This window comes from Homalodisca vitripennis, chromosome 4, assembly GCF_021130785.1.
Source record: "Homalodisca vitripennis isolate AUS2020 chromosome 4, UT_GWSS_2.1, whole genome shotgun sequence".
Classification (NCBI taxonomy): domain Eukaryota; kingdom Metazoa; phylum Arthropoda; class Insecta; order Hemiptera; family Cicadellidae; genus Homalodisca; species Homalodisca vitripennis.
In genome coordinates, this window is record NC_060210.1 from 79259531 (window position 1) to 79272291 (window position 12761).

The 12761-nt window shown below is 36.3% G+C and overlaps 1 protein-coding gene across 1 annotated transcript in view; it reads left to right on the top strand.

Moving 5' to 3' along the window:
- Positions 1–12761, top strand: part of LOC124359608 (26S proteasome non-ATPase regulatory subunit 1) — a 251882-nt gene that overhangs the window by 14472 nt on the left and 224649 nt on the right. Inside the window, exon 9 of the mRNA XM_046812494.1 lies at positions 9445–9633. Coding sequence (XP_046668450.1) covers positions 9445–9633 — 189 coding nt within the window. The remainder of the gene's footprint in view (positions 1–9444; positions 9634–12761) is intronic.

Sequence of the window (12761 nt, forward strand, 5' to 3'; positions counted from 1 at the left end):
GGCTGAATCTTATTGGTTACTTCTTTCTTAACCCTGTTTAATTTTACCTTAAAAAATAAATCTTTGTTGCATCATCTATACTAAACTTATAAATATTTCTTATTAAACTTGTGATATTTGTATAAGTTATTCATTACTATTCATCTCTTAAATTGTGCTTGGTCCCTTCTGCATTAATCCTGTTTAAGCACTGCCACTAGGTGGCTGGACAAGTAGTTTTTTGGTGGTAAATGAAAACTAACATGTCTAGTGTATCATAATGATAGACTGGTAATCTTGAATTTAAATATTTGTTTGTGTAAGCTGAAATATTTGTAATAAATCTGGGGATTAATTACACATCTTTGCTCATTCCTATGAGAATATTTGATTCAATATCCATTAAATAATGTGACAAAATCTGTAAATACATTGAAAATTAAACCTGAAAACATGATATTTTTGGAAACATAACTCGTTCATTACATGTGTATGCTTAAAATTTCAATGATAACAATCAACTTTACATCCTCAGTAATCACTACTGTGTAGATTACTAGGCCTCGTACTAGTTCTCATGTTATAGTTCTTGATGTCCAGAGTGATGGAAAATGTCGGAGACAAATAACCTTCCGCTTTGTTATTTATTTCATAACACGTTGACTGCGGTGGATACACCTCACTACTACTATACCTCTCCTAAAGTCAGCACGTATCTCGTGTCCCAGTGAATGTGTTAACAACATATATTGTAGCTAGAGATGCATCAGAGTTTAACACATTGACTGCGTGGATGCACCTCACTACTACTCTACCTCTCCTAAAGTCAGTATGTATCTCGTGTCGCAGTAAATGTATCAACAACATATATTGTAGCTAGAGATGCATCAGAGTTTAACACATTGACTGCGTGGATGCACCTCACTACTACTCTACCTCTCCTAAAGTCAGCACGTATCTCGTGTCGCAGTGAATGTGTTAACAACATATATTGTAGCTAGAGATGCATCAGAGTTTAACACATTGACTGCGTGGATGCACCTCACTACTACTCTACCTCTCCTAAAGTCAGTATGTATCTCGTGTCGCAGTGAATGTGTTAACAACATATATTGTAGCTAGAGATGCATCAGAGTTTAACACATTGACTGCGTGGATGCACCTCACTACTACTCTACCTCTCCTAAAGTCAGTATGTATCTCGTGTCGCAGTGAAGGTGTTAACAACATATTATGTAGCTTGAGATTGATCATAGTTTAACACATTGACTGCAGTGGATGCACCTCACTACTACTCTACCTCTCCTAAAGTCAGCACGTATCTCATGTGGCAGTGAAGGTGTTAACAACATATTATGTAGCTTGAGATTGATCATAGTTTAAATCATTGACTGCAGTAGATGCACTTCACTACTACTCTACCTCTCCTAAAGTCAGCACGTATCTCGTGTCGTAGTGAAGGTGTTAACAACATATTATGTAGCTTGAGATGCATCAGAGTTTAACACATTGACTGCAGTGGATGCACCTCACTACTACTCTACCTCTCCTAAAGTCAGCACGTATCTCGTGTCGTAGTGAAGGTGTTAACAACATATTATGTAGCTTGAGATTGAACATAGTTTAAAACATTGACTGCAGTGGATGCACTTCACTACTACTCTACCTCTCCTAAAGTCAGCACGTATCTCGTGTCGTAGTGAAGGTGTTAACAACATATTATGTAGCTTGAGATTGATCATAGTTTAACACATTGACTGCGTGGATGCACCTCACTACTACTCTACCTCTCCTAAAGTCAGCACGTATCTTGTGTCGTAGTGAAAGTGTTAACAACATATTATGTAGCTTGAGATTGATCATAGTTTAAAACATTGACTGCAGTGGATGCACTTCACTACTACTCTACCTATCCTAAAGTCAGCACGTATCTCGTGTCCCAGTGAAGGACTTAACAACATACTATGTAGCAGGAGATTGACCATAGTTTAACACATTGACTGCGGTGGATGCACCTCACTACTACTCTACATCTCCTAAAGTCAGCACGTATCTCGTGTCGTAGTGAAGGTGTTAACAACATATTATGTAGCTTGAGATTGATCATAGTTTAACACATTGACTGCAGTGGATGCACCTCACTACTACTCTACCTCTCCTAAAGTCAGCACGTATCTCGTGTCGCAGTGAAGGTGTTAACAACATATTATGTAGCAGAAGATTGACCATAGTTTAACACATTGACTGCAGTGGATGCACCTCACTACTACTCTACCTCTCCTAAAGTCAGCACGTATCTCGTGTCCCAGTGAAGGACTTAACAACATATTATGTAGCAGAAGATTGACCATAGTTTAACACATTGACTGCGGTGGATGCACCTCACTACTACTCTACCTATCCTAAAGTCAGCATGTATCTCGTGTCCCAGTGAAGGACTTAACAACATACTATGTAGCAGAAGATTGACCATAGTTTAACACATTGACTGCGGTGGATGCACCTCACTACTACTCTACCTATCCTAAAGTCAGCATGTATCTCGTGTCCCAGTGAAGGACTTAACAACATACTATGTAGCAGAAGATTGACCATAGTTTAACACATTGACTGCGGTGGATGCACCTCACTACTACTCTACCTCTCCTAAAGTCAGCACGTATCTCGTGTCGCAGTGAAGGAGTTAACAACATATTATGTAGCTTGAGATTGATCATAGTTTAACACATTGACTGCAGTGGATGCACCTCACTACTACTCTACCTCTTCTAAAGTCAGCACGTATCTCGTGTCGCAGTGAAGGTGTTAACAACATATTATGTAGCTTGAGATTGATCATAGTTTAACACATTGACTGCAGTGGATGCACCTCACTACTACTCTACCTCTCCTAAAGTCAGCACGTATCTCGTGTCGCAGTGAAGGTGTTAACAACATATTATGTAGCTTGAGATTGATCATAGTTTAACACATTGACTGCAGTGGATGCACCTCACTACTACTCTACCTCTCCTAAAGTCAGCACGTATCTCGTGTCCCAGTGAAGGACTTAACAACATATTATGTAGCTTGAGATGTATCATAGTTTAACACATTGACTGCAGTGGATGCACCTCACTACTGTTCTACCTCTCCTAAAGTCAGCACGTATCTCGTGTCGCAGTGAAGGTGTTAACAACATATTATGTAGCTTGAGATAGATCATAGCTTAACACATTGACTGCGGTGGATGCACCTCACTACTACTCTACCTCTCCTAAAGTCAGCACGTATCTCGTGTCGCAGTGAAGGTGTTAATAACATATTATGTAGCTTGAGATTGATCATAGTTTAAAACATTGACTGCAATGGATGCACTTCACTACTACTCTACCTATCCTAAAGTCAGCATGTATCTCGTGTCGCAGTGAAGGAGTTAACAACATATTATGTAGCTTGAGATTGATCGTAGTTTAACCCTCTAAGTGGCGGTCATTTTTGGTCTCAGTGGCAGGCCGTTTTTGGGTAAATTGCCGTGATCGTTAAACATTTTTAGAAAATATTGTATAAGTGATAACCTAGCAAAAATATATATTTTTGTTTTCCTTATGAACTATAGAATAAGAATAAATATATTATTTGGTTCCTTACCTGTGTTTTTAGATGAATATCTTTGTAGATGTGTAAAGATTTTGTTTTTGAAAAAATATTTTTTGAGTTCTACTGTCCGTCACTTTGAAACTACTGGAGCTACAAAATAATGTCAAATTCACAGAATACAGAACATTTTATTCTAAACAAATTACTTCCTATAAAGTTTTTTCTATTTATAAGAACAAAAAAGTTATATGGAAAAAACTAAATCTATGTACAAACTGGTTTTTTACTCCGAGTCACTAGAAGGGGCTTGTCTTTTCCTCCCAGTAGTGTAGGGCCTATAATAGTGGCTTAGTTTGTCATAGCACAGTGGATGAATGCCACAGTTGCAGCCTGGGCACCAGTATACACTTTTCTTTCTCTTCACTGTAGGGTCTTTTGCGCAAATTACGCAAACCCTTTCTTTTTTTCCTTCTAAATGAACAATTGCATGGTTTTTACTAGGTCCTACTTGGTGTGGACCTGCAACTAAAGTGTCAGGAATGGTTTCTTTTCTTACTAATTCTTGAACCACTGAATCTACAAAATCATCTCTTGCCATAGGCTTGTCTGAGTTTTGGAAATACAATATGTAGGCATTGAAAATCGCAATGTCAAGCATATTGAAAAATATATTTTTCCAATACTTCTTGCTTTGTCTTGCGCAAGAAAGGTGATAAATACTCTTGTCACTGCTGTCCACAGCGCCCATTTTTAAGTTGTATTTATTTATAACAACTGGTTTTACTGCTTGCAGTCCACTTTTGCTGGTAATTAATTTATTTTCAGCGTGACAGCCAGTTGTCAATAAATATACAGGTTTCCTAGATTTTTTTTGTTTGTATTTTACAAGCAAAATTTCACCTTGCCTATAGTAAATACTTTCTTGCTCCCCCAACTGAGCAGCAATGATATTCTTACACAATTCTTTAGAATTCTTATTTATTGTTCCAGTCAAAAATGTTTTCTTACTTAGTAATTCACGGGCCAGTGGGAGTTTGGTGTAGTAATTATCTGTAAAAACATGATGACCTTTATTTAGAAGGCTACAAGAAGTTAACTGGTCAATCACAACTTTTTGTGTAAATGGGCCTGGATTTTGTGTTAAAAAGTCTTTTCCAGTGTACAATGCCACATTCAAAACATAATTTGTGTTGCTATCACACATCTCAAATTTTTTTATCCCGTACCGGGCATGTTTTTTATTCGGCATGTACATTATAAATACACAACGGTTTTTCATAGCTATGAGGGACTCGTCTATTGCAAGATTTTGCCCAGGTACAAAATGCTCTTTTAGTTTTAAATTGAAATAATCATAAAATGTTCTAATTTTATTCCATGGATCAAAATTTGGATCACTACGTTGTACATTTTGAGAGCGGCTTACATGAAACATAGAGCTAATAAGTTGAAATTTTCTCAGAGTCATGTTCTTGGGAAAAAATGGTATCTATTACTTTTGGTACTCCAGTAATCTACTATATTTTTTTGCCTTACTAGTCCCATATTTAGTATCAATGCTATAAAGGTTTTTATTTCATTTTCTATGAGGTTAACCCATTCTTTCATCCTAGAAAATCGTCTAAGCTCACCAGAATTTCTTTTGTCTCTCATAGTTTTTGCAGCATAAAAGTTAGTTTCGTTTGTTATCAGCTTCCATAGGTAGTTAGTAAAGAAAAGGTAAAAATATTCTACAGGCCTAGAGTTACTGGCAGGACAGTTTTTGATACCAGGGTTTCTTACGCTGAACTCAGCTTCAATATTTCTGTCTGGCTCGGGTGGAAGTACGTGGATCCAAGTAAGCGGTCATAGTTGTGGAAGTCTATGTACAAGGGGGGTTTCAGAGTCAGATGCACTTAAATCTTCATCACTAAGTTGGTTTTCGTCTTCACTGCTTGACGAAATATCTCGCAACGAAACATTATCCGGTATTTCATCAGCGGGCACATCACTTTCCTCGTCAGAACTAATAGTTTCCTCTTGCAATAATTCAAGAATATCACTAGAACCAACATTTTCCATGACGAACAAAAAACCTAAACATTTACCGGTAACACAAACAACACGATACTGACAATAACAGTACGCAAAGCCGCCAAACAAAACAGTGACGAGACGAGTAGACAGCTGATCTCTCCTCTGCCGCCAGGTCAAAAGAAAACTGTTGGATTCATTTAAGCCAGCAAACATTAGTAACATGAATACACACTATACTATATGATTTGTATAGAGAATTTCATGGAGAATACGATAGTTCAAACTAGGCCTAAAAATAATGGACGGTTGCGGAGCAACAGCCTTAAATGTGAAGCGATGGCTGTGACGGCGCTTGCCACTTTGCGGCGGCGTAAATCGTACGTCTCAGACGGCGCTTGCCACTTAAAGGGTTAACACATTGACTGCAGTGGATGCACCTCACTACTACTCTACCTCTTCTAAAGTCAGCACGTATCTCGTGTCGCAGTGAAGGTGTTAACAACATATTATGTAGCTTGAGATTTAACATAGTTTAAAACATTGACTGCAGTGGATGCACCTCACTACTACTCTACCTCTTCTAAAGTCAGCACGTATCTCGTGTCGCAGTGAAGGTGTTAACAACATATTATGTAGCTTGAGATTGATCATAGTTTAAAACATTGACTGCAGTGGATGCACTTCACTACTACTCTACCTATCCTAAAGTCAGCACGTATCTCATGTGGCAGTGAAGGTGTTAACAACATATTATGTAGCTTGAGATTGATCATAGTTTAACACATTGACTGCAGTGGATGCACTTCACTACTACTCTACCTATCCTAAAGTCAGCACGTATCTCATGTGGCAGTGAAGGTGTTAACAACATATTATGTAGCTTGAGATTGATCATAGTTTAAAACATTGACTGCAGTGGATGCACTTCACTACTACTCTACCTATCCTAAAGTCAGCACGTATCTCATGTGGCAGTGAAGGTGTTAACAACATATTATGTAGCTTGAGATTGATCATAGTTTAAAACATTGACTGCAGTGGATGCACTTCACTACTACTCTACCTATCCTAAAGTCAGCACGTATCTCGTGTCGCAGTGAAGGTGTTAACAACATATTATGTAGCTTGAGATTGATCATAGTTTAACACATTGACTGCAGTGGATGCACTTCACTACTACTCTACCTATCCTAAAGTCAGCACGTATCTCATGTGGCAGTGAAGGTGTTAACAACATATTATGTAGCTTGAGATTGATCATAGTTTAACACATTGACTGCAGTGGATGCACTTCACTACTACTCTACCTATCCTAAAGTCAGCACGTATCTCATGTGGCAGTGAAGGTGTTAACAACATATTATGTAGCTTGAGATTGATCATAGTTTAACACATTGACTGCAGTGGATGCACTTCACTACTACTCTACCTATCCTAAAGTCAGCACGTATCTCATGTGGCAGTGAAGGTGTTAACAACATATTATGTAGCTTGAGATTGATCATAGTTTAACACATTGACTGCAGTGGATGCACTTCACTACTACTCTACCTATCCTAAAGTCAGCACGTATCTCATGTGGCAGTGAAGGTGTTAACAACATATTATGTAGCTTGAGATTGATCATAGTTTAACACATTGACTGCAGTGGATGCACTTCACTACTACTCTACCTATCCTAAAGTCAGCACGTATCTCGTGTCGCAGTGAAGGTGTTAACAACATATTATGTAGCTTGAGATTGATCATAGTTTAAAACATTGACTGCAGTGGATGCACTTCACTACTACTCTACCTATCCTAAAGTCAGCACGTATCTCATGTGGCAGTGAAGGTGTTAACAACATATTATGTAGCTTGAGATTGATCATAGTTTAACACATTGACTGCAGTGGATGCACTTCACTACTACTCTACCTATCCTAAAGTCAGCACGTATCTCATGTGGCAGTGAAGGTGTTAACAACATACTATGTAGCAGGAGATTGACCATAGTTTAACACATTGACTGCAGTGGATGCACTTCACTACTACTCTACCTATCCTAAAGTCAGCACGTATCTCATGTGGCAGTGAAGGTGTTAACAACATATTATGTAGCTTGAGATTGATCATAGTTTAAAACATTGACTGCAGTGGATGCACTTCACTACTACTCTACCTATCCTAAAGTCAGCACGTATCTCATGTCGCAGTGAAGGAGTTAACAACATATTATGTAGCTTGAGATTGATCATAGTTTAACACATTGACTGCAGTGGATGCACTTCACTACTACTCTACCTATCCTAAAGTCAGCACGTATCTCATGTGGCAGTGAAGGTGTTAACAACATACTATGTAGCAGGAGATTGACCATAGTTTAACACATTGACTGCAGTGGATGCACTTCACTACTACTCTACCTATCCTAAAGGCAGCACGTATCTCATGTGGCAGTGAAGGTGTTAACAACATATTATGTAGCTTGAGATTGATCATAGTTTAACACATTGACTGCAGTGGATGCACTTCACTACTACTCTACCTATCCTAAAGTCAGCACGTATCTCATGTGGCAGTGAAGGAGTTAACAACATATTATGTAGCTTGAGATTGATCATAGTTTATCACATTGACTGCAGTGGATGCACTTCACTACTACTCTACCTATCCTAAAGTCAGCACGTATCTCATGTGGCAGTGAAGGTGTTAACAACATACTATGTAGCAGGAGATTGACCATAGTTTAAAACATTGACTGCAGTGGATGCACTTCACTACTACTCTACCTATCCTAAAGTCAGCACGTATCTCATGTGGCAGTGAAGGTGTTAAACAATTGTCTGCATAACAACTATTACAGTTATAATCTTATTGTATTAAGAATGAAACCAACAAAAAGCTTTTTATGTATGAAGTATCATGATGTCAGGCTTCCAGAACAGAATTTCCCATGGCTGTTTTATAATTCTCTGCATATTACACATGTTCTAAGTTTATCAATTGAATAAACTTTTATGAAATTTTCATGTTTTCTAATATTTCAGAATTGCCGAAAGTTACTCTTAAACAATTAATATTACTCAATTAATTATTGAATTTATTATTAAATGTTTGAAATTTAGTATATTTTACGTTAAAATATTGCATTATTGTAATCATTAAATTTTTCCTAAGATGCTGTTTGAAGAGTATTTAACACACACTTTAATGTGCTCCAAATTGAATGCTAAATCATAATCTTTGATGAAAATCATCAAACATATTTTAAAACCAAGGAAAACTACTTAACCATATGCTGTGTAAGTAAGAATTAATTAAGTGTAAATCTCTTAAACTATTGTTCCATCTATATAGATCATATATCAGGTGAAGTCGACTTGAGGGCTGAAAAACAGGCACTTTGTATTTTGGTGGATAGTATGTAGATGAAAATTATATCGTAGAAATTAGTTGTATAATATGCAGGAATTCAAACTAGGCTCTAGATAGTAGATAATGCCTTAGGCAACATAACATTAGGATTAGAAAATGTTGGCTACAGAAAATTTTTGAAAGCAAGAAAAAATATGTCACACAACGAATTACGTTTATAAATTGAGTTCCATTAATAAAAATCAAGTTATAAGTCTACATCACACCAATTATATATGGAAAACACGAAAATAGTTATTTAATAAATATCTCCTGTTCTCTCTATTCTCTTACCCACTAAGCTCTGTATTGTCTTCCTTACTACTAATATGCATATTAATTCGTTGCAGATAAATGATTTACTTGTGAAGGTCGTTTTTCTGTAAATCAAGCTGAACTAAACAGACACGGAACATTGTATTTTTGTTTACATGCAGTGAACTGTACAGTAACAGGCACATATATTATCTGCAGATGGTGAGACACGGGGGCTGTCTGGGTCTGGGGCTGGCGGCCATGGGCACACACAGACAGGACGTGTACGAGCAGCTCAAGTTTAACCTGTACCAAGACGATGCGGTGACAGGAGAGGCTGCTGGTATTGCTATGGGAATGGTGATGTTGGGCTCCAAGGCTACACAAGCCATTGAGGACATGGTTGCGGTGAGTTAGTTACATTTGCTATTTGTACTATTCTTATCTCCTCAGTCTTCAACAGTGTGAAATTATAATGTTCCTTTTTAAAAGCCTGTATTTGTAAATGCGAGTAGGAACTGGTGTACATTCAAAACACTGAATATCTTAAGTCAAAGTGGGTATATCATCAGTTGATCGTCTTTCATTTTTGCTGTGTAACCGATAATCTGGTTGCAAGCCTAATCCATCATCGGTGAACCAACCGAGACTGGACTTAAGGAATTCTACTGTAACTAATACCTTTTAATTACATAACATATTCAGCTCATTTTTCTGTAAACATCCGATCTCCAATGTTATGTGGACATATTTTTAGTAAGACTAGATCTTTAATTTATAAGATCTTAATTTAAATACGCCTACAGAGGGTTACAGCTGATTTTACAGTCATTAAAGTGACTTCAGGATCTTGCTTTATTGTTTTTTTGTTATAGTAAGATATCTTAATTTAAACATATTTTCCCCATGTTTTTAAATTATTGAGTTATCGATGAATGTAAGAACACTCATTATTACTAAAAGAGAATATAAATGATCACTACTTTAAATAATTATAGTTAGTAGAAAAAATTGTAATCGACTACTTGAAATACTATGTGGAATTCTTTTTAGTTTTATTAACTATACATCTGCCTATAATGTATAATCTGTGTATGGGACAAAATAGTCAATAAACACAGTTGTAGTGATGTACAGTAAAAAGAGTCCTCTCAGTATCCATTACAGCCAGTGAAGGTACTCACCAGTAGTGGTTACAAATATCAGTTACAAAGTACTGTAACTACTCTCCATTATAGCTGTAAACACAGGATGTTTTGTATCCAATATAAGTCATAATAAATATAAAGTACTTCTGTTACGAGTTAAACAGTTACTAGCAGCACTCCACAAATATTGAACAGGTACTGTCCATTAATGATTATAAAGTACTAGTGAGTATTTCCCATTAATTCCATTACTACATTACATTACCGATAGCCCAGAAAAAGTATTTAGTATCCAATCATATTGAATACAGAGTATTTCTGATACAAGTTATTCAGTTATGAACAGCTAGCACATCTTCCAATTAGCCATTGATACTGAGATATCTGTACAAAATAGTTTTTATAAACAAAGTATTGTTTAAAAACATAACCACAAGAATATTATTCTATTGTTACAGTAAAGAAAAAATAGTTACTGAGTTCTCCTAAAAAGTTACATATTCCGATTTACACTATAACAAGTACGGTACTTGTTGTTTGTAGTAACAGGTATTCTTAGGACAGAGGTGCCCAGTACAGTGTTGCATTCCTCCCAACACACCTCTAGCCCAGTGATCTGTGGTCAGTAGGATAATGAGGTTTAAAAGTTTACAGTGGAGATCTTACATTCTCAGAGTACACTCTATTTTACCATAGACTATACCTTGGTAGAGCAGTCATAGGAGTGTACCCATTTAATGTGGTTAGGTCAGTAATATTTTAAATAGTGATTTTGATAATCATAACTTGGATTTGAATTCTTGGTAAACCATGTTTGATTTTATTAAAATAACATATGATCTCCCTAAATTTGTCCCTGGTAAGGTTGTCTTGTATGCTGATGATACTACTACTCTGTTATCATCAGACAGAGACTCAAAATTAAATGATGTCGTTATGGGCTATATGAGGGAAAGGTCCTATCTCTGGTTCTCTGCTAATAAATTAACTGTGAATAATAACAAGACCGAGGAAATTGTCTTTAGTTTACGTAATTCTGTAAATAAGTCTGTAAAACTACTTGGTATCAATTTAGACTCAAAGCTTAGCTGGGGAATCCATACAAACCATTTATGTATTAGATTGGCAAGAGTAATATTTCTACTAAAAAAACTAAAATTGTATACAAGTCTTAATCTTGTCATTAGTGCATATTACGCTTTCTTTAATGTACACCTTCTGTATGGGGTTTTACTGTGGGGCAACTCTAGTGGAGCCAAGACTGTGTTTAAGTGGCAAAAGAAAGCCATACGCTGCATAGTAGGAATTAGCGACAATGAGTCCTGTAGGCCATTTTTTGAAGAACTGGGTATACTTACGCTTCCATGTATATATATATTACACAGTTTAGTTTTTGTTAAGGAAAATCTCGACTCTTTCAATCTTAGAAGCTTTAACCATGAACACAACACTAGAATTAAAAATACAATTGATGTGCAATATGCTAGGTTAAGTAAAACTCAACAGAACTATGCAATAACCGGAGCTAGGCTATTCAATAAGTTACCATTAAGTGCAAGATCAATTTCTGTTGGTAGGTTTAAGAATGTTGTTGCAGAGTGGCTCAAGAGAAAAACATTTTATTCTGTAGATGAGATTTTTTATGCTAATTTTAGTGACTTACAATTTTAAACTTTTAACATAGATATAGATTGTATTTATTTTAGGCTCTGTAGGCCTACTTAGTGATATTTTTAATATCATATTTGACTTTGTCAATACAATTTTGTAATTGTTGGACGACAATAAAATGATTCTGATTCTGATGTTTAAATGATTTCTCTAGATTTACATTGTAATTTTTTCAACACGCAATGTATACATAGATAAATACACCAATCAACAGAAATACAGGGTTATTAGACTTGGAATTGGGATTGTAGGTTATCCTTGGGACAAACTGTATGTTTAAAGTACTTTTGAACTGTAAGCAGTGTAGCTATTATGTGTATTGGAAAACTGCACTTCATTATATTGGCTTCTTTTACAAAGAAAACAGCATTAGGGTATTCAAGATGTATGACATAGAGCACAGGGCTCATTAGTTAAAACGATTCAATAGCAACTAACATATTTATGTTACTTCACAGGTGTACAGTAATAAGCAAACAGCAGGACAGCCATTCATATTTGGAAGTAGTTATGAAAACAGGAATATCGTCCAATCATACTAACATTTAATTTGGGAATATAGAGGATAAAGTATTAAAAAGGTTCCCTTCAATCTCGCTGCTATACTGTGGGAAATGGCATGTAAAGCCATGGGTAATAGCTTACAGAATATTGAGAGAGAGGATTTAAAAACTCTATCGTAACAAAACATTGCAGACTTTAGTAGCACAGGTATAC